The 21,778-nt window shown below is 50.0% G+C and overlaps 2 protein-coding genes across 10 annotated transcripts in view; one reads left to right on the forward strand and one right to left on the reverse strand.

The window, feature by feature from the left end:
- The first annotated feature begins 1,449 nt into the window (after positions 1 to 1,449).
- On the forward strand, positions 1,450 to 3,454 carry HBQ1 (hemoglobin subunit theta 1). 2 transcript variants are annotated; one of them, XM_033101059.1, is made up of 3 exons: positions 1,450 to 1,848; positions 1,956 to 2,160; positions 2,303 to 3,454. In XM_033101059.1, the coding sequence occupies exons 1-3, from the start codon at positions 1,754 to 1,756 to the stop codon at positions 2,408 to 2,410; spliced, it is 408 nt and encodes a 135-aa protein (XP_032956950.1). In that variant the 5' UTR covers positions 1,450 to 1,753; the 3' UTR covers positions 2,411 to 3,454. The 2 variants fall into 2 exon arrangements, with proteins under 2 accessions (XP_032956950.1, XP_032956949.1); XM_033101058.1 differs by having other exon boundaries at positions 1,465 to 1,848; positions 2,282 to 3,454.
- Positions 3,455 to 12,081: 8,627 nt separating this feature from the next.
- The window catches only part of LUC7L (LUC7 like), a 28,351-nt gene continuing 18,654 nt past the window's right edge, over positions 12,082 to 21,778 (reverse strand). For 3 of the 8 annotated variants that reach the window (XM_033101955.1, XM_033101950.1, XM_033101949.1), the window contains 5 exons: positions 19,416 to 19,592; positions 16,897 to 16,985; positions 13,686 to 13,715; positions 13,192 to 13,359; positions 12,082 to 12,458 (listed from right to left, as the gene is read on the reverse strand). In XM_033101955.1, coding sequence (XP_032957846.1) covers positions 12,308 to 12,458; positions 13,192 to 13,359; positions 13,686 to 13,715; positions 16,897 to 16,985; positions 19,416 to 19,592 — 615 coding nt within the window. In that variant the 3' untranslated portion in view covers positions 12,082 to 12,307. Of the gene's footprint in view, positions 12,459 to 13,154; positions 13,360 to 13,685; positions 13,716 to 16,896; positions 16,986 to 19,415; positions 19,593 to 21,778 lie in introns of all 8 variants that reach the window. The other 5 variants (XM_033101957.1, XM_033101951.1, XM_033101956.1 and 2 more) reach the window with 4 other exon arrangements.

Raw genomic sequence — 21,778 nt, forward strand, 5'->3', positions numbered from 1 at the left:
TCCCGCTGCCACTGCCTGGGGTTCGCTGGGCAGCCCTCTGCTCTCACCACGGAGGGCTTTGCTGCATACATTCCGACTCCTCCTCTATTTCATTTCCCAGCCTTTGCTAGTCAACACTAGTTTGCTCAAATAATGCGTTCATGTGCCGTCTTTACATTTCACCGGGCACACACTTGCTCTGAGAGTTAGCAGGCCTCCAGCCTAGGACCTCTGAGCTCTTCCAGGGCTCCTCTTCGAGTTGGATGGTGGGGAGGACACGGGGTTCCACTCCTTCAGAGTCACACTGAGTGCTCCCTTCTCCATCAAGTGCCTCCCAAATACACACGCGATGAAATTCGGTCCTGGCACCCCTTTCACCTGAGGCCACCTCAGGATGCTCACCCTGCAGACATTGACATCCTGGGAGCATCGCAGTTCTGGAGGCCCATTCTGGGGCGCAGCTTGGCATCCACTGCACCGCCCACAGGCTGGCACCTCTGAGGTCCACTGATGCCTCCAGTGTCACAGCGAGAACAGGACCAGGACCAGGAAGCCTGCACTCCAATGAGTTTCCTCCCCACAGAATAGGCGGCTTCAGAGTGAGGGCTCCTGGTGTCCAGTTCTGGCTGCAGTCCAGCCCCAAGCCTCCAACTGAGAGCAGTGTCCTTTCTTCCCTGGGCCCCAGGGGTCTTTGGAAAATGACATAGCAAGTCTCCTGCCTCCGTTTGTGATGCTTTTAGCACAGCTGGTGGCACAGTCTCAGATCTTAGTAAGAGGTAATCATCTTTATTTTATTATTAGGAAAAATGAGGGCCTGGGCTAAAAGTGGAAACAATCCACATGTCCCGAAACTGATGAATGGCAAAGAAAATGTGGCCCATCCAGACAATGGAATGTCATTGGGCCATAAAAAGCGCTGGAGTATTGACACATGATACAAAATGGTTAAACCTGGAAAATGTGCTAAGTGAAAGAAGCCAGACACAAAAGATCATATATTGCATGATTCTATTTATACGAAATGTCCAGAACAGGCAAATCCACAGATTGGTGGTTGCCAGGGGCTGGAGAAGAGGGATTAGAGAGTGACTGCTAATAGATACAGGGTTTCTATGTGGGATGATGAAAAAGTTCTGGAACTGGATACTCCTAATGGTTGCATAACACTGTGAATATAATTAAAGACAGTGAATTGTACACTTTAAAATGGCTGAGATGGCAAATTTTACCACAATAACAACAATAAAGGTGTAGGTTGGTGCCCGGCAGGGAATGAGTGCCACATAGGTATTCGCTGTTATTATTAGGATACATCCTAGGCACCCAGTAAAGGTTCCTTGCCCTGAACGGGACATCCGCTATGAGCGAGGCACTTGGCATTTAATCCGCACATCAACCTTGCGAAGAAATTATATTTATTTTATCCAATAAATGAGAAAATACTCAGAGAGGTGTCAGAACAGACTCCGGAGGGGGATAGAATAAACTGATGTGCCATGCCAAAATCCATGCTAAAATTCAGTACTACCTAATAATATGTACAAGTTAAATACTAGTTTCCATATAGTAACCACTACAAAAATGGGAGGTTGGGGGTCCAGGGCGATCGCGAAGGTCCAGGCCAGAGCAGACAGACGCAGGTCCAGGTTGGACATTCCCGGACCCCAAAGGAACCAGACTCCGCGGCGTGGCGCCCCCGGTGGCCGCAGAGACCCGCGGCCGATTGGCTCGGGCGTAGCACGCTGAGCGTGCGCGGCTGGCCCCGGGCTCCACGATGGTGCTGTCGGCTGCAGACAAGGCGACAGTGCGCGCGCTGTGGAAGAAACTGGGTAACAACGTCGGCGTGTACGCGACCGAGGCCCTGGAGAGGTGCGGACAGACCTCGGCTTTCTCCGGGCTCACCTGCCTTCCCGCCCGCCGCGGAGATGCGTCCCCACCCCTGGGGCGCCGCACCTCAGTCTCGGTTCCTTCCGCAGGACCTTCCTGGCCTTCCCCTCCACCAAGACTTACTTCTTCCACCTGGACCTGAGCCCCGGCTCCGCGCAGGTCAAAGCCCACGGCAAGAAGGTCGCCGACGCACTGACTCTGGCCGTGGACCACATGGACGACTTGCCCCGAGCCCTGTCGGCTCTGAGCGACCTGCACGCGCATAAGCTGCGAGTGGACCCGGTCAACTTCAAGGTGAGCGCGCGGGCCGGCTGTGGACCCGCTCGCCGGCGGAGGGGGTAGTTCCCACCAGGGAAGGGTGTGGGGGAGGGGCAGACGGACCACGGGTGGAAACGACCTCCTCCTCCCTCCGCAGCTGCTGACCCACTGCCTGCAGGTGACCCTCGCCCGGCACTTCCCTGGAGATTTCAGCCCCACCCTGCAGGCCTCGCTGGACAAGTTTCTGAGCGACGTGGTTTTGGCGCTGGCCTCCAGCTATCACTAAACTGAGGATGGGTGGTCGCAGGACCCCTCAGCCGCCCCTTCCCGCCACGTTCCAGTGTTTGAGTAAAGTCCCCGAAAGAAACCTGAGCCTGTGGAATGCGTGTGTTCCCTGGGAGGGCGCGCCCCGGGGCCTGACAGGGCCTGGGGGTAGAGGTCCTGCCCCACCGAAGGGGAGGGTGGGGATCTGGAGAGGCCTGAGCCGCACTTTCCGCCAGGGCCAGATCCCGGCGCGCCCCTGGCTCGCGTTCATCGGACGCCCTGGGCAGCCGAGTGAAGATTCTGGTCGTCCCCAACCCGGGCGGCCGAGGCGAGTTACGCAGTGGGTCCCAAATGCTACGTCGTAACTCCGATCCACCGTGCCCTTGACGGCGGCCACTTGGAGGCGCAGACCCGCAGCTTCCGCCCCTCCGGAGTGGGGTACCAGGTAGGGGTCATGCGCTTGCCCCCGCTGGCAAGGCCAGGGCCCTCCCCAGGGCTGCTTGCTTGGGTCGACTCCTCTCAGATGCAGGTACGCGGGACCTGGTCCTTCACCCACCTAAAACCGAAGGCGGCATGCAGGGCGCAGCCTCTGAGAAAATGGGGGAGCGGCGCCCCCTGCCGGCCTCGATCAGACCTGCGCAGAGCCCAACCCGCACAACCCGACACCGCGGCTCTAGAAGGGAAGGGTATTGGGGATTTTAGGGATCAGGGAAGACTGAGGGGAAGCGCGCGTTTGCCAGACTCTGGACCTGGTGGAAGGAGGTGGGTCCTGCCCAGTCACAGAGCAAAGTGGACCAGGGAGCCAGCCCAGAGCCCTGCCTACACCCATACTTCCAAGGAGACAGACCTCAGAGCTGCTTTCTTTTTAAAAATTTTCCTCATAAACTCAATCATGGTCACTGTGGAGACTTCAGAAAATGCAGTGACTACCCGATTTACTATACCTTCTTGTGTATTTCAGTGGCTCCATTATTCCTTCAATTCCCACTTGACACGTGGGAACAAATGTGTGAACAAATGGAGCATAGATATGGGAGATCCAAGAGCAAACGTGTGACACACACACACACACCCCGGCAGAAACAGCCCCACTCAGACGTGTCACAAGGTCATGTTTAACGTACAGCCAGGCTTTCAGGTCCTTCTAGGCACATCTGGAAATATTTTTCTTACGAAATGGTATCCTCAAAGTGACACTGGAAAAAGATACACAGGACTCTCTATAAAGAGATACTTGGTACGTGGAGAGAAAAAAAAGCAAATTTAAAAGAGAAACTGGGAGAAAAATAATTGCCATAAACAGCAAAGAAAGGGTTATCATAGACCTCCAAATTCTTTTTTCTCAGCCCATCTACCTTTTTCTTTTAAAAATCAAGTCAACCCTTGGGCTGCTGTGAGCTGTGCCCTCGTAAAAAAAAAAAAGAAGGGGGTGGCAGAGGGTGGCCGGTTAGCTCAGTTGGTTACAGCAGGTGCTAATAACACCAAGGTTGCCAGTTTGATCCCTGTATGGCTGCTGTGAGCTGCACCCTCCCTAAAAAATAAAAATATAAAAAATAATGAATAAAAATCAGTCAACCCAATAGAAAAATAAGTCTAAGGATGAAAAGACAACTCACAGCGTAACAATGGCCAACCAACATTTGCAACAATGCAGAAAGCCATGCAAGTTAAAATGCTCACTAACAACCAGACACCGGTCATAAAAAGGCAAGATGCAACACACTTCTGTTGGAAGTGTAACTTAGTACATAACAAACTTTTGGGAGGTTAATTCAGTTGTATACAGTGGTAGGCCAGCAAATGTTTAGTGACTGGCAGGTTGGAAAAGGGGAAGGGAGCTGATTTGTAGTATTTGCCAATTTCCATGATGTCAATATTGCGATCATGGTCGATTTCAAGTATAAATATGCTATCACTTAATGAGAAGTTAGGACGAGATGCATAGTAGCTCTAATTGTATTGCATTTCTATTGTCCAGACACAAGAGGCATAAACATAGATAATAGTAAAACGCAGTAACATAATTAGGGAGTTTTCAGTATTTATTCCCTTTGTTTAGAACATGACCTATTTATTTGGAAATAAACATAACTTTTAATAGTGGTAGCATTTAACAATTAGCTCTCACAATTCTTGAAAATTTAACATGAGCTAATCGAAGCAGGCTCTAGCATACTACTGGTTTTATCCTTTAAATCTACAAAGTGCAAATTCTCTAAGCCTGTAATCCTGCTTCTGGGAGTTTATCCTACGGAAAATAGTGGCACACATGTATGCAGACGCTTTATGTACGAGGTCTGACAATTAGGTTCGTGAATTTGTTGCAATGATGTTGCTAACCTTTTTTGACATCAGAGGGATTATTCACTATGAATTTCTACAAACAATTAACCAAATTTACTACTTGGAAGTGCTGAAAAGGCTGCATGAAAAAGTTAAAACGATCTGAACTTTTCGCCAACAATTCATGGCTCTTGCATCACGACAATGCACCAGCTCACATGGCACTGTCTGTGAGGGAGTTTTTAGCCAGTAAACAAATAACTGTATTGGAACACCCTCCCTACTCACCTGATCTGGCCCCCAATGACATCCTTCTTTACCCGAAGATAAAGGAAATATTGAAAGGAAGACATTTTGATGACATTCCGGACATCAAGGGTGTAACAGGATGACAGCTCTGATAGCCATTCTAGAAAAAGTGTTCCAAAATTGCTTTGAAGGGTGGACTAGGCACTAGCGTCGGTGCATAGCTTCCCAAGGGGAGTCCTTCGAAGGTGACCATAGTGATATTCAGCAATGAGGTGTGTAGCACTTTTTTTAGGATGAGTTTGCAAACTTATTGTTCAACAATTTATATAACAAAGCATGCTGCAGGTCAACATGTAAAGCGCAAATCCATTTTCGTATTGATATAATCACAAGAAAACTTGAAAACAATATACGCTAAATGTTGGCAGCAGTTTTCCACAGGCATGGGACTAAGGGGACAGAGAAGGCAATTGTCATACTTTATATAATCCCAGAAAAGGTAAGTGGTTAAGGTATCAGTGAGTTTTCATTTGTGTGTTTGTTCTTCATTTGTACCAAGAATTTGCAGAAAACCTTGCCCTGAATATTTGTCACTAAAGTTCTATGCACAAACATACAAACATAATGATATCCTTGGGGGATTTTTATAGAAATGGAATTTTGGGGGTAAATGGCATGTCCGTGGCTATGGCCTTTTGATATTGCCAAGACTTCCTTTAGTTTCACCAGCAGGAGGCGAGGCCTGCATCCTCTCCACTGCTCCAGGGTTGGTCGCTTCCACGAATTTCTCCCGAAGGTAAATATGGTTGGCTCCATCTGTACTCCTCTGTGCGAGTGGCCCATTTGTGGACACTCCTACTGTGGCACTGTCACATTAACCCACAGAAGCTCTTCTATAGGCCTGAAGGACACTGTCCGCTCAGCTTACACACTGAAATTAACTTGCCCATTTTTTGTCTTTTCTGGGGACAAGGGGGATCCTTCCTCCAGATATGTCCAGCTCTTCCTTCAGACCTTTGGGTCCTGTCACTGCTCCACAGCTTTGCCTGCTCAGAGCCGCCATTTCCAAACTGGGAAGAGAGGCTACAGTTTCATTTATGGATAACTAAAAATGCTGGATACAATGGTGCAAATCTTCTTAAAAGCATCACAGAGCAAATAAGGAATTTTCAAGCCAAAAACCAAGTAAAGGTGAGAACTCAGGGAGGTGATCACAGCACCAAAACTACTTGGGTCCTTAGCTATTTGCCCAAACTCGAGCTGGGATTTCCTTCCTCGTGGGTTCCTGGGTTAAAAGGGCCAGTATAAGGCCCTTCCCCATACAGCTAGTGTCCCAAAAGGCTACACCCACTGGACAATTTCCTACTTTCCCCAAGCACTGAAAAAACAAAAACAAAAAACCCAGAAAACAAAACCAGCTTGGTGTTCAGCAGAAAAGGGAAAACAACTCCCTGATAAACTGAAATCACTCTGGATTTGCAGCCCAAGTTCGTATCACCCGAGTGACCTCCCCAAAAATCTCTCAGGCTATGGATTTCATTTAAAATGATCCTGGATTGCCCCCATAGAGCCCAGGCACCTGGCAGAGGCAAATCAACCCTCCCCTGATAAAGGCACACAGGGCAACGAACGCAAACTCACTGAGCACATGGAAATAAGGCACCGTATACGAAAGCCAGCAGACACACGAGTCTGCAGATGAGACCCACAGAAGTGTCGGCCTCTGAAGGTGTCAGATTCAATCACAAGTATGCTTCCTATGTTTACAAAGTTAGAAATGACTTTAAATATCTGCAGGAGCCATAAAGTATCAAGAGTGACATACATAGTACATGGGAAGAACAACTTTTAGAAATGAAAACTAGAGTCATTGAAAAATTAAAATTCGATGGATAAGCTTAACAGATCAAAAACACAGTCACAGAATTAGTGAACTTAAAAATAGGTCAGAAGAGGGCGGCCGGACGGCTCAGTTGGTTAGAGCGCGGTGCTCTTAACAACAAGGTTGCGGGTTCGATCCCCTCATAGGCCACTGTGAACTGCGCCCTCCACAACTAGATTGAAGCAACTACTTGACTTGGAGCTGATGAGTCCTGGAAAAACACACTTAAAATAAATAAAAGTTAAAAAAAAAATAGGTCAGAATAAATTGTCCAAACTGCAGCCCCTGCACCTCCTTCAATTTTGTGCCGCAATTGAAATAGGTACCTCATCCTATTCTGATTTGATTAAAGAACGTAAAGAATGTACTTGAGGCAGAAGAAAAGTTATCCTGGGGAAACGTCTGAGATGTAAGAGGGAATGAATAACAAAGAAAGTGGGGAACAAAACACTGACTATATGTATTCATAAAATAGTGTTGTCTATGGGGATTAAAAAAAAAAAAGAAAACCTAGGCAGACATAAAACACTAGACAATAGCAAAAGTCGGACGGGACTCACTCAGTGGCAGTGAAGTACTCGAAGTCCTGGGACCATCTGGGAGGCAAACAGATGTTGTCATTAACTTTAGATTTGGGTAAGTGTATTAGTTTCCAATGGCTGATGTAACACAAACTTAGTGATTTAACACTTACAGTTCTGAAGGATATTAAGTCCAAAATCAGTTTCATCATGCTGAAATCAACACGTCAGCAGGATCAGGGGAAAATGCATTTCCTTGCTTTTCCAGCTTCTAGAAGTGTTCCTTGGTTCTTCGCCCCTTCCCCTTTGAAACCAGTAGCAGCGTTCTGCCCTCTTCTGTAGTCAAATCTCCCTCTCTCTCTTTTTTAAGGAGGGCACGGCTCACCAGTGGCCCAGGCGGGGATCGAACAGACAACCTTGGTGTTATTAACATCACGCTCTAACCAACTGAGCTAACCGCCACCCCACCCCCCCGCCCTGCCTCTCTTTAATAAGGACCCTTGTGATAACATTGGCTAACCATCTGGATAATCCAGAATAATCTCCCCATCTCAAAACGCTTAACTTAATCACACCTTCAAAATCCTTTTGCCATAAAAGGAAGTATTCCACAGGTTTCGGGGATGAGGACCTAGATATCTTTGGGGGGCGTTATTCAGCCCACCACAATATATTAAGCATGCAAGTTCCACAGAATAGAAATAGAATGAATGACTTCCAAACTGACAGAGAGGGAAAAGTAGAATGGTGAAATACTCTACAACACCCGCAGGCCCCAAAAGGGGAAAAAAATGGAGAGAAAAAGAATGAGAACTGGGTGTGACAAGCGGAAAACCCCAAACGGTATCAACAAAACCAAGTAAGTTGACTACGTGAATTGTAAGGGACTTAATTGACCCAAATAAGGGATAAAGAGCAGACACGTTGACTTTAATAGGTATACACAGTCACAAAAAGTGTTGCTGGTAACAAGGACAGATTCTAAAGTGGACCCCGGGATCCCCCCTCCTGGTATTCACACCCTTGTGCAGTTGCCCCCCTTTGGCTGTGGGTTTTGCTTTCAATGTGGTTAAACACGTAACACAGAAGTTACCATTTTAGCTGAAGTCTACACTTCAGGGGCATTTAGTACATTCACAGTGTTGTACAACCATCATCACTATCTAGTTCCAGAACTTTTCCATCACCCCACAAGGAAACCCTATATGTTAGCTACCACTCACTCCCCATGCCTCTCTACCCGAGCCCCAGAAAATTACTCATCTATTTTGTGTCTCTGTGGATTTAGAGTCTGAATATTTCATATAAATGGAGTCATACAACGTGTGGTCCTTGGTGTCTGGCTTCTTTACTGAACGTTCTTAAGGCTCATCCATATTGCAGCACGGATCAGAATTTTAGTCCTTTTTATGGCTGAATATTCCATTGCATGAATAGGGCATTTTTTGTGTCTTCTTCCATCTGTTGATGGATATTTAGATGTTTCCTTCTGGCTATTGTGAATGGTGCTACTATAAACTTGTGTGTCCAAGTATTTGAGTTTGTCTTGGGAGAATACCTAGGAGTAGAATTGTTGGGTTATATGATAATTTTATGCTTAACCTTTTGAGGAACTCCCAAACTGTCTGCCACAGCGGCTGCTCTTATATTCTCACCAGCAGAGTCTGAGGGTTCGTTTCTCCACATCCTTGCCAGCGTTTAGTTTCTCTCCCACCTCCATCTCTCCCTCCCTCCCTCCCTGTCGTTTTACATTATGGCCTTGCTAGTGGGCACTACGATTTGCTTTTAACCCACAGAAATGGGTAAGGGGATGGGATGTATGTCACCTCCGTGATTGACGTAGTGCCTTTCTTGCTAGGAGACCCTCCCTTGCTGGCTTTGAACCTGCATGCTGCCACGTTATCGGCTGCCCTAGGGTGGCCTCTTGCTGACAACGAGGAGGTAGCTGCAAGCTGCGCATGACACTTCGTGAGCCTGGAGGGCCCCAGGAGACACCCTAACTGCAGCCTGTGAGAACCCGGCTGAGGCCAGACTCCTGATCCTAATAAATGTGTTGTTTTAAGCAGTTGTTTGTGGTGGTTTGCACAGGTCAGGAGTGTGATGGCCTTTGGGAGAACAGGGGCGTTGTGATGGGGGAGGGGGGGGTTTCCCAGGACCTGACAACATTCTTCCCTGACCCAGGAGGACAGGCAGGACTTGCTTCTTATTCTCTGAATTGTACGTGTTTCGTGCCTTCTTCCGAAGGGAGAGAGGCTGGGCCTGGCTGGGGGCCGATGGGCCTTGAGTCCCAGGCACGCTGGACCTTGGACTGGGGGCGGGGTGGAGGGTCCAAAGGGGGGACTGCCAGCCGCAGAAGGCCTGGGAAAATATAATACTGCATTGCTATATAGTTATACATACAGTATTATAGTTATATTACATTGTATTATATACATATATATACACACAGTATAATACATATACAGTAATACTGTATTCTGCATTTCAAAGTTGCTGAGCTTCAAAATTCTCATCACAGGAAAAATTTGTGACTGATGATGGATGCTAACTGTGCTAAATGGGCTTCTTGGGATCATTTCTCCACGTACACGTGTCGAGCCATATGTTGCACATGTGAAACTAATACGTTATTTGTCAATTACATCTCAAAACTAAAAGGTGGCCCCAGTCCCGGTGTGAGGAGCCCCCTTTGCTGGCCCCTGCCACCGCTCGTCCCGGACGCTGAGGACGAGGACGGCCCGGCATGAGTGCCCTTCACGCAACATCCTTCAGAGGGTTGCCGTCCTCTGTGCGCAGTGGCGCAGTCATGCAGGCAGGGTGACACAGGCCAAAGGGCAAAGGCAGCAGGGAGTTGGCAGATGCAGGAGCCCCAAAAAGTAGAGAGGGGAACGCAGGCGCAAGGGACAGGAAAGCACCCGAGAGCTGTGGGTGCCCGGCCTTCCCTACGGGCTCCCTGGGGTGTCCCTGGGGAGGATGGGCCACCTCTGGCTGGCACTCCTGAGGGATTGTCAGCCCTCGTGCCCGTCCACGAGCAGCCATCAGCGTTGTCACCTGCGACCCTGCGCCACGGTTAAGTGCCTGTGGGGATGTGAGTGACACAGAGGAAAGGTTATGTGTGGGGGGCTGGTGTGGGGACTGTGCCGTGGACATAAAAGCCGAATGTTATGCCAGCAACCGAGGACCCGACGCAACGTCTATGCAGTACCAGGAGTATCTTCTGCACGTGCCCAGAGGGCATCTCTGTCCACATCCCAGCGATGGCACTCAGGATTTGAAGCTGCTGTCCCAGCTCCGGGGCCCCTCTGCTGCGTCCTCATCGCAGACAAGGCGTCTGTCCCCGTTCCGGCTCAGGGTCCTGGGGACCAGCAGCCTCGGCAGCCCAGGGAAACTTCTTCTCCGCGCTGATAAGGCTCCAGCAGGGGCGAACTTCGGAAACACTGGCTCAGTCCAGCAGCTCGTCACGTGGCACTTGCTGTGTGCTTCCACTTGTCGGAAATGTCCGCAAGAAGCAAATCCAGAGACACAAACATGAATGATTGTCCTGGCCTGGGGGAGGGGAGGCGACTGCCAAGGGTACCGGCTTTCCTTCTGGGGTGATGAAAACGTTCTAAGACTACACAGTGGTCAATTAGATGGCACAACATGGTGAATATCCTAAAAACGACTAAACTGCACACTTTAAAGTGATTAAAATGTTGAATTTTATGTTAAGTAAGTTTACCTCAACCAAAAAAGAAGTGTACGTTCTCAGGCCCCTTCCTAGGCCAATAGAAAGTCTGGGGGGCGAGCAACCTGGTTTAATAAGACCTCCAGGTGTTTCTGAAACACGATCAAGTCCAAGAACCACTCAAGTGACCCAGTCTCCACAGATCCCAAACCCCACGGTGGCCACCCCGGTGAGGGCATATCCCCTCCCCCACTGGCCTGAGTCATAGCAGGACACCACCCACCTCCTCCCGGATGCCCCCCGAACCCGCTCCCAGACCGAGCCAAGTACACCAGCTCCTGAGCAGCTCCATTAGCCTAGGGAGGGTACCCACATATCCACACGATGCAGTGAGGGCCCAAGGCTTACCACTGAACCGCAGGGTGGGTGCTCCCCCAGGATGGGCCCCGCTCTGGATCTTGAGCACCCATTCAGGCCGCAGGGCCAGCTTTTCCAGCGTTTCTTCCCCAGACTGCAGCCCTGGGCCTGGCTAGAGACCCTCAGTGTGAGTCAGGAGGGCGCCCCAGAAGCTCTGCGTGCCCTGGCAGCAGGGGCCCTACCCCGGGACAGCCTGAGGCCTCTGTGAAGGTTAGGAGACCCCACAATCCACACCACGACCTGATTCTTCTCCTCTGAGGACCTCGTGGCTCTCATGTGGATGTTGTCTAAGGGTCTCTCTTTGCCCCAAGTAACCCCTAAAACGGGAACTGCGGTGTAGCCCCGAGCTCGTGCCACGTGGAGGCCGTACTAACAGCAAGCTGTCCAGACAGCGGCCCTTCCTAGATGGGGCACCTCCCTCCTCTCCAGGGAAACCGGCACTGAGGGCGGAGCCAGGCAGCTTGGACACACAGGAAAGGACACATTCAGCCACGCACACACCGCCCAGCACCCTGGCTCCAGTCATCTGGGAAGCGGCGAGGGGATGTCGGACGCCCCAAGTCCAGGGGGAGTCCAACAGGAAGCCACAATTTGTGGAGGTGAGCAGAGCTCACTGAGACGGCACCCGGTGGGTCTCAAATCACCACCTGTGGAAGGCTCTAGAGCACAAAGGACAGCAGACCCCACAGGCAGCGGCCTCAGTCTGTCAGATTTATTTATTCCTACTCAACATAACCCCAGAACACAGGAGCGACTCTGTACATCTCTAAAACTCACAGCTAGCTCCGAAACAATAGAAATTTTAAACTACAAAAGATGAGTTGTATTCAGCAAATATAAAGGGTAACTTCAGGCCGCGTTACATGTTTGTCCGACTATTTACAGTGCCCGGGCCCGGGTTCAGATCTCGCCAGCCTCCTTCTCCTCCGACCTCCGCAAAGCCGTCTTCCCGTTGGAGCTCTCGAGCCTCCAGTCGGTGGCCCCCCGCTCGCTCCGCTCACTCCGCCCGCGCTCCCAGGACTCCTCCCTCGACGCCCGCTCTCTGGAGAACCTGAGAAATGGGAACCAGAGGCTCAGCAGAGGCTGTCGTCCCCCTTCTGACTGGCTCCTCAGGCGCCAAAAACTTGGACCCTGGACAAGGAAGGCCAAGACCCCCCCCACACCTGGGCAGGCCCCCTGCCACGCCAGGGGCTGCCAGGCCTGCTGTCTTGGGCCCAACCCACAGCTACTAAAAAGTGACATTTGCAAAGATTTCGAGTAACAGCTGGAATGTGAATGGAGCAAAGGAAAATACAACAAAAGTCCACACCTGGAATGGGACCCATCATGTAAAAATCATGAAAAAAAGACTCAAACTGAGCCCACCAAAGTGCTACCTAACTGGTTACGGGAGGTGCTTTCTTCCTTACAAAACCCACAACAGACATAAGCAGGGCCTGGTCAGGGCCCACGTCTCAGGGTTCGGTGTATCGAAGTGAAGTGAGTGTGCAGCCCCTGCCTGCAGCAGGCCACCTGGTGGGGCTGTGCCCACGTGTGCCCGCCTCCACGGCCTCTCCACCGGCCCGTCCCTGCAGCCACCTGCTGCTCTCACTCAGCCTGGGGCTCCCAGCGCCCCGGGCCCCATGACAACTCCTCACGGCCCCGACACAGTCCCAGATGCCCAGCTAGGCTCCTGAGCAACAGGCACGGCCAGCGGGCCCCACGACAGACCCAGCAGACCCTGGGAACACAAAGAGAAGGGGCTCACTCCTGGTTGCAGCTACTGAAGGAGTCAGAGTAGTTACTTGTATTTCGCACTCTGGTCCCTGGAAGCCCAGCGGTGGCCCCGGCTGTGGCTCCGGGAACGACTGCGGTGGCGCCGGTGTCTGTCTTGGGAGCGGGACCTGGATGATTTTCGTCTTTCTCTGGAGGTAGATCTTGACCGCCGCCGACGCCGGTCCCGGGAACGCGACCTGCAATGGACGCCGCCCAGAGACTCTGAAGGCCATGGTGGTGGCCTGTCCCCAACATCCCTCCCTTCAGGACACTCAGTGCTTTACTTGTATCTCCCCCTTTCCTCCCACAAATTTACAACTTGGGTTCACAGGCGTCCCATCAATTAATCTTTGGTCGAAATAATTATGGCCAGACTCTTCCCACCAATGCTTCCTGAAAAAACACCTTGCCAGGACACTCTTGGTCACTAATAATTGTGAAATTATAAAGGTTAAGTAGTAAGCAAAACACACATGTAAAAGAACATCTAACTGAGAACACTTTAATGGATCTGGAAACCTACCTCCTGCGATCTCTGGTTCTTGATCCAGACCTAAAATGGGAAAAAAAAATAGTGAACAATTTCCCCCCAAACAGCCCCAGCCCTTACATCTGAGGGGAGGTACCCCAAGTCCATGAGGTGAAGGAGGGTCGACCTCCCACGGAAACCTGTCATCTTCTGGCTGCTCACTGCTTCTCAGGCCTGCAGCAGCCAGGGCCAACGCTGATGGCATGGGACCGACCCCAACCCCAGCTCCAGCGGTGTGGCCAAAGGACAGGACTGCACCCCAAGTTCAACAATTGGCTCTGCAAAGAGTGGACATTAGCACAGCTATGCAGCCGTCACCTAACAGACACAGGGCTGCGCCGAACTGAAAGTCACCAAGACACCAAGACACTTGAACCACAGCCTCAAGTCCCAACCAAGCACAGGCTCACTGCCAAGTGAAGGTCAAACGAGCTCCCGGGAAACAGTAGACTATCAGCAATCCAAGAAACGCAATTACACAAGGTCTCGTTTTACAGTGCTCTACAGCAGAAATTCCCAAGGCTGCCGTCAACATGCGCCGAGGAGGAAGTGACAGAAAGACGCTCACACACCATGTGGCTAGAAGGTGAGTTGATAAAGCCTCTTGGACAACAATTTCTACCAATATCTATAAATTCTTTTGTCCCAGAAATTCTAAGGAATTTTAGGAAACACTTAGACACATACGTACAATGATGATCTCTAGAGTCTTCGTTCAAAACATGTTATGAAAAATTAGTCATCAAAAATTAAAATTTAAAAGGATAGGCAACAAAAACAAACAAGTGGGACTACATCAAACTCAACAAGCTTCTGTACAGCAAAGAAAACCATCAACAAAATGAAAACGGTAGCCTAACGAGTACAAGAAAATATTTGCAAACCACCTATCTGATAACGGATTAATATCCAAAATAGATACAGAAGTCCTACAATTCAGCAGAAAAAAAACCAATTAAAAAATGATCTGAACAGACATTTTTCCAAAGAAGACAAACAGATGGCCAACATAACAAGGTGCTCCACATCACTGAGCACCAGGGAAACGCAAATGGAAACCAGTGAGGTATCACACCTGTTAGATTGGCAACCATCAAAAAGACCAGAAATCAGTGTTGGAGCGGATATGGAATATGGAGAAAAGGGAACCATCGTCCTATTGGTGGGAAGGTAAACTGGTGCAGCCACTATGGAAAACAGTATGGAGGTTCCTCAATAAATTAAAAATAGAACTACCAATGAACCAGCACTTCCACTGCGAGGTGAAATAATCCCCCTTTTCCGTGGTTTCAGTTACCCAAGGTCAGCCTCGGTCTGAAAATATTAAACAGAAAATTTCAGGAATAACTAATTCCTAAGTTTTACTCGGCGCCCCCTTCTGAGTGGCGGGATAAAACCTTGTGGCGCCCCACTCCGTTGCATGAACCATCCCCTTTGTCCAGCGTATCCGCCCTGGATCCATTACCTGCTTGTTAGTCACTTAATGACCGTCTCGGGTATCAGATTGAATGTCATATTCGAGTCACCCTTATTTTACTTAGCAATGGTCCCAAAGCACAGGCCTCGTGACGCCAGCAAGTGTTATGTATACACAGGGAAAAACAGGATCTATGGGGTTCGGTACTACCCAGTTTCAGGGATCCACTTGGAGTATATCCCCCTCAGATAAGGGGGGACTGCTGTATTTCTCGAAGTAGTAAAATGACTCTTAAAAAGATATCTGTAACTCATGTTCACTGCAGCATTATTTTCAACAGCCAAGACACAGAAACATCCTAAGTGTCTACCAACGGATGAATGGATCGAGAAAATGTAATACATATACACAAGGGAGTGTTATTCAGCCATAAAAAACATGGATGGACCTTAAGGGCATTATGCTAAGTGAATTAAGTCAGACAGAAAAAGACAAATAACTTGTATGTGGAATCTAGAAAAACCGCAACCTCACAGAGAACAAACTGGTGGTTGCCAGAGGCAGGGGGTGGGGGATGAAAGAAAAGGATGAAGGTGGGAGGAGAATATTCAGTTATGACACAATATTGCACCATCCTTGCACAGGGGCCATGTTATTCCTTTCTGTATCATTCCGTGTTAGTACATGTGCTGCTGAAGCGAGCGTGACGACAAATCATGGTAAGGGCACACCTGCCATGGGGCGAGCTCAGAGACGAGGGGAGGGTCGCTCAGCCCCACCACAATACTGGTCACCTCTGTGGAAAAAGGGACTAGCATGTTTTGCTTCATGTATTTGTTTACTATTTGAGTCTCTCTGTAACAGAATCTGTTAGATAACTAATTAATGAAAAGACAATAAATATTTGTCCTTTCTCAATTACCCACTAAGGACTTCCTTCAGAAAAGCCGTTTCTGGGCCGTTTGAGGACAACGAGCTGTGCCCACGATGGCAGCGCCGTCACTCCTGGCTCAAGCCTCTTCCCTGAACCCCAACCAGACTCACCACCACCACTGGGATGCCCCCGGGTCACCTCAAAGCGAGTACGGCCAGAGCCAAATCTGTTCCCCACGCCCTCCTCTCCCCAGTACACCGCTCCTAGCCCTCCCTAGCTGTGCAAGCAGCCCGTCCAGGCCAGAAACCACAAGGCCGGCAGCTCCTTCCCCTCTGCACGCCTCACCCGCGCCCCCAGCACATCCTGTCAGCTCTACCCCCAGAACACACCGATTCACGCTGCCCCGTCCTCCCCCTGTACTTGCTTTCCCAGCTGGCTCCTCACTGTTCTCGCTGCTTCCACCCCGACCATCTGTACTTATTCACAACAGGGCCGCGCGTCCTGCCTCTCGTCCACAGGTCATCGTTGAGGGGCCCCAAGGCCCTTCCCCGGGGGATTTTCCCCACAGTAGGGCACAGCAGTGTGACAAAGCACACTCCTGCCTATCCAGTTTGCTGAGTGCTAACCCCCAGAGCCAGGGCGCAGCAGGTTGCTCCCCCTCTTCTACTCTTTAGTCCTTGGGGGATCTACAGCTTTCCAGGTAAGAATTAGGTCACCACCGCTGCCCGTGCACGGCTGAGCACACACACAGGTCGTCCTGGGCCAGCCAAGACCTCATTCCACTGAACAAGCTGCCAAGTGTGCTTATTTTCTTTTAATGGGCACTTAGGTGCTTAGCAGACCTCAACTGTTGTAAACAACACTGCAATGAAAGGAGCCGGGCTTTCCTCGGGCGTGTGCTGCCACGGGCTCACCTCCTGCTCAGCCACTCCTCTCGCTCCCTCTCCTCTCTCCTCCTCAAGCGATCCAGGTTTCTCTTCTCCTGCTTTTCAGCCACAGTTTTCTAAATAAATGAAAAATTGGAAAATGAGAAAAGAGCAACTTATACAAACTAGAGTGTAAATGTTTAACAAAACACGTTTAGATGACCTCAGCCTGGGTGATTTAAAAATCTAAGAGAAACTTAAAAAACAAGAACATGATCATGTAAAAAAAAGTCTTAAAACAACGAAAACTGGAAAACACATGAAAAAAATGCTTTATCATTACATTTTATAAATTCAGTGACAAACTGCGTATCCTAAGAGGTGCTATATTTCTAAGTCACGGGAAGTTCACCATGTGGCTTCCAACCAATCCAGAAAGTTAGTTTTCGATCCAAAGGAGACTTCACAAACTTCACGGTAAAAGAGAGCACTGTGTCTGACTAAATACATCCCGCTGCTGGGAACCAAGCACCTGCTGCCAAGGAGCGGCCCGTCTCTGGGCGCAGACGGCCGCACTGGCTTTAGGCCTGGCCTCCTGGCGACAGCAGGCCAGGGGAGGTGGGCCACGAACCCTCTACAACAGAAGAAAACACAAGAGGCAGGAGAAATCGCACCCCTGGCACACAGTAACAGAGCTTAGCCCAAAGCACTCGGTCCAAGCTGCACACTCCACCTCCAACATCAACGGAAAGCCTGTCAATGCCCCCATCTCTCTGCCGAGAAATGAAGCCCTGAGGGGAAGGAAGTGAGAGCCCGTGAGACTAGGGGTCGTCGCCAGTCTTCTCAGGCCCAGGAAGGATGATCGGAAGTCTTGTAGCCAGGCCCCCAGGAGGAGAAGGCACAGCAAGGGCTGGGGAGAAGCTGGCTCCCCTCCCCAGGGCATCTCTAGGTCCCAGCCTTCCTGTCTGGCTCCTCCGGCTCTACACCTGCACCTCTGCTCTGCCCGCGCCTAGCGCGGGCTCACGCAGGGCACGGGTTAGTTAATGATGGAAGTCTCAGCACCCCCGCTTCCACGCACTTCTCCTACGGAGGATCTGACTGAGGTCTACCATCATCTCCTTTCCAAACCCTTCCGACTCCCCAAAACACTACCCTCCCCCACCTGCGTTTACTCTGGCGCGGCCGTGAGGTGGGAACACCGTTGGAACCACTGTGAGCGAAGCCGTCTCTGAGGAAGGCTCCCCTCTTTATCACTAAGAGGTGTACTCCCAAATACATTTTCTGTTGTTAAACAGCTATTTATCAAAATCTGTACTACGTCTGTGTTGGCCAAATATATAACTGCTTATAACTGCAAAAATAAAACACACTTTCTAGATCAAGTTAGTAATTAACTTCTCAAGGCTTTAGGGACATTTCTTTCAATATATTCACAGATAATACATGTTAAAAGAAACAAAAGGCTTTCAGGTATAAAAAATATCAGGACAAAACCGTGGGGTGATATGGAATGGAAATAGATTTAAGGGAGAAATGGGAATGAGACATTCCACTGCTAAGGAGATTTTTTAATGGGGATGGTAGTGGACACCAAATTATTGATGTTCTATCGGCCACATGGAAAGTATTTTTACATCTTTAATCCCCATAAAGAAAAAGTGCCACTTAAAAATGTATGACGAAGTACATCATTTTTTAAACTTCTACCGGGAGCAAAGGAGGACAATGTGTGAAGACAAACAGCTGAAACCAGCCTCACTGCCACCGCAGCTTCCTCTCCCAGGGCCGAGACCACACGTCACCTGTGGGGACCCCTCCTCGCGAGGGGGCTGAGCCCTGCCACCTGCCGCTCCTTCCTGGGGGCACACAGGAGCCTCAGCCTTGGTTATCATGGTGCCCTACATATAGCCAGGTGCCACGTGGCTGTCCTCCTGCCAGGTTTCAGGTGTCCGGAGGGAAGGCCCGCACATTTCCCGCGTCCCGCCCTCACCGTAAGGCAGGGAAAACTCCGACAGTTTGGAGAACAACAACTCTAAGTATCAGAAACACGTTCACCTTCCTTCTTAGCGTTCCGTACCCAAGACGTCAAATGTTCTAGCGCCTAACCCAGGAAAATGGGGGGCCTTGAGGAAGGAAGGGACACAGGGGCCGCCGCGGAGCAGGGCTGTCAGAAAACCTCCACCTTGTCCTGAGGCGGCTCACGGCCAGGGCCAGAATGTGTGCTCGCCCATCAGGCTGCAGCATTCTCCGTGCATCCGCCTCCGGCCGAGGAGGAAACGCGACCCTGCTGGTTCTCTCCAGTCTCCAAACAGAAGTGACTTCGGAGCGGGGCACGAGCCGCCCAGAAGCTGTGCTGGACCCTGCCGTTATCTTCATCAACAAGGGGGTGCAGACTAAGTAAATACCCAAGGCCCCTCAGGTCTTTTGTGTGAACAAAGGGACGAAACTGAGGATTTCACTCTAAAACTCAAGAGGATGAGAGCACAGGGTTCTCTAGAAGGAAAGAAACGTGAGGACAACCACAGGACTCCTCCTGTTTCTCCAGAAACAACAATCCATGAACCTACCCTCAACTGGTCAAGCTTCTCCCGGATCTGAATGAACCCCAAGTGCAACTTGCCCCCGAAATGGTCTGCGAGACGGCGGTCGTTGTCATGGAGACCAAGGTAGGCCGAGCAGACTTCACAGACACGCAACTTCTGCTGCTGAAAACTGGACGCAGGCATGGAATTTCTGTATTCTTCCTGGAGAAAGGGAACAGTGATGAAAGTGAGGAACACATAACTGCCACCAAACATTCAACCCGCCAGTAGGAAATATTTGAAGGGACTATAGATATGACTTATAAATAAATAAACACTAGGACGGTTGCAAAGCTTCAGATCTATGTAACCAATTCAATTTCATCTTTTACTTAAGAAATGAACTAACAGTCGTGATTTCAAAGCAACAAGGAGCATTCAAAACACTATATAAAGCAGGACGCTGCCTGTTTTCAGAGGCCAGCAGGGAAGGCAGGTCTCTGATGCGTACGCTGGGGAGCCCTACTGAGACCAGGGAGGCAAAAAGGGAGAATCTTCAACAGGGGACTTCAAGAAACCAACATCAAATCAAATGAATTCAGTAAGAAACACAAGAGCCATCCACAGAATGTGTGTCTAGGAAACACATGCAGCCCCAAAAGATAAAATTTGGAAGAGCAAAGATGAGTCCATCAGACCCTCTCTTCAAAGAAGAAAGTGTGCACAACAAAACGGAACAAAAGACACTCCGTCCCATAGTCACTACAGGCTGAGTCCAATCACAAGAAGTAACGCGCTCAGCCTCAAATATACGAGACACAAAAGAGTAAGCAGGGCATGGTAACTGCTGCTGATGCTCAAGTTAAACGCTCCTTCCAAATCCAGGTTTAAGAAATACATTCCGGGGCGGGCCTGGTGGCTCAGGTGGTTGGAGCTCCTCGCTCCTAACACTGGGGTCGCCGGTTTGATTCCCACAGGGGCCAGTGAGCTGCGCGCTCATCAGCTAAGATTGTGAACAACGGCTGTCCCTGGAGCTGGGCTGCCGTGGGCTGCCGAGTGCACCGTAAGTGGCCACAGCTGGTGAAAGCTGCCAACCCGACCCGCGACCGACTGCCCCAACTGGGGGAGCGCAAGGCTCCTAATACCCGCATGGGCCAGGGAGCTGTGTCCTACACAACTAGACTGAGAAACAACGGCTTGAACCGGAGTCAGGGGAGGAGGTGGAAGACGGGACAGACAGAAGACGACGGGGACGACATTGCAATCGTCACTGATCCGCATTTAAAGGGAGACATGAATATAAGTGATTTTCCATTAATTCGCATTCAGAACATTCTCTAGGAAATGCAAATTAAAAGAAGGTATGTCGTTCTCACTTAACTGGCAAGATACAGGAGCCTGCGTTGGTACGACTAACGCGGAGTGCCCTGTAGCGCCCTACCTGTGAAAGCGGACGCGAACAGGCCGTTACCGGAAACTCTCCTTCCAGGCGTATGTCCTAGAACACGCTCGCGTGCACCAGCGCACAGGTGCAAGGACACTCACTGTCTGGAAAGGTGAGGAACCCTCAATAACCTACGAAACTGCCCATGGACAGTCGCACGTTCATAAAATGAATCCCACAGCATAAGCGAACTGTAGCGTCTGTAGGCAGCACCATGGAGACCTCACAACAATGCTGAGCGAACCACGCGTGGGAAGAAGCCGTGGCCAGCGTGGGAGCATCCAGACAGGACTTTTTATATGCAAAGCACCACCCCCAGAAGCAGCGTTGTACACTAATGTCTGCCTCCGGGGAGAGAGAGAATTGGGACTAGAGGTGGCAAACACCAGGAACTTGCATTTCCATTATATGTGCTACATCTTTTATTACAAGACAAACCTTAAGCAAAAAAGATCAGTATGGTGGGTACACAACTTTTTGTGATTATCATGCTATCTCTTCCTGTAATTTTGACACTTTGAACGCCACCCTCCAATATCTTTCAAAATAAATTCTAATCATGCTGAGTGAAAAGCTGATCCCAAAGGGTCACACACTGTGTGACTCCATGTACCTAACAGTCTTGAAAAGGCAGAAGAAAACATGGAGGACAGACAGACCAGGGATTGCCAGGGGTCGGGGAAGTAGGTGTGGCTCTAAAAGGCAACAGAGGGACCGGTGGTGATGGACGTTCTGCGTCTCGACTGTACCCATGTCAACGCCAACATCCTTTCTGTTACTTTGAGCTAGTTTTCCAAGATAGGAGGAAACTCGGTGAAGGGCACACAGGATCTCTGTGTTATTTCTTAAGACCACCCTTGCCTGCTACTGACAGCACGAAGGACCCCACAGGGGCCACACCACCTGAGACTGTCACTGCTGAGGCCGCCCCCACACCACCCTGTCTTGCTGGGCGGTCTGAAGT

This window comes from Rhinolophus ferrumequinum, assembly GCF_004115265.2.
Source record: "Rhinolophus ferrumequinum isolate MPI-CBG mRhiFer1 chromosome 15 unlocalized genomic scaffold, mRhiFer1_v1.p scaffold_54_arrow_ctg1_1, whole genome shotgun sequence".
NCBI classification, from domain to species: domain Eukaryota; kingdom Metazoa; phylum Chordata; class Mammalia; order Chiroptera; family Rhinolophidae; genus Rhinolophus; species Rhinolophus ferrumequinum.

Excerpts from the sequence above, each read along its gene's own strand:
- HBQ1 (XM_033101058.1), top strand. The coding sequence starts at position 1,754 with ATGGTGCTGTCGGCTGCAGACAAGGCGACAGTGCGCGCGCTGTGGAAG. Across the intron at positions 1,849-1,955 it reads GCGACCGAGGCCCTGGAGAG|GACCTTCCTGGCCTTCCCCT; the intron begins GTGCGGACAGAC and ends TTCCTTCCGCAG. Across the intron at positions 2,161-2,281 it reads TGGACCCGGTCAACTTCAAG|CTGCTGACCCACTGCCTGCA; the intron begins GTGAGCGCGCGG and ends CTCCCTCCGCAG.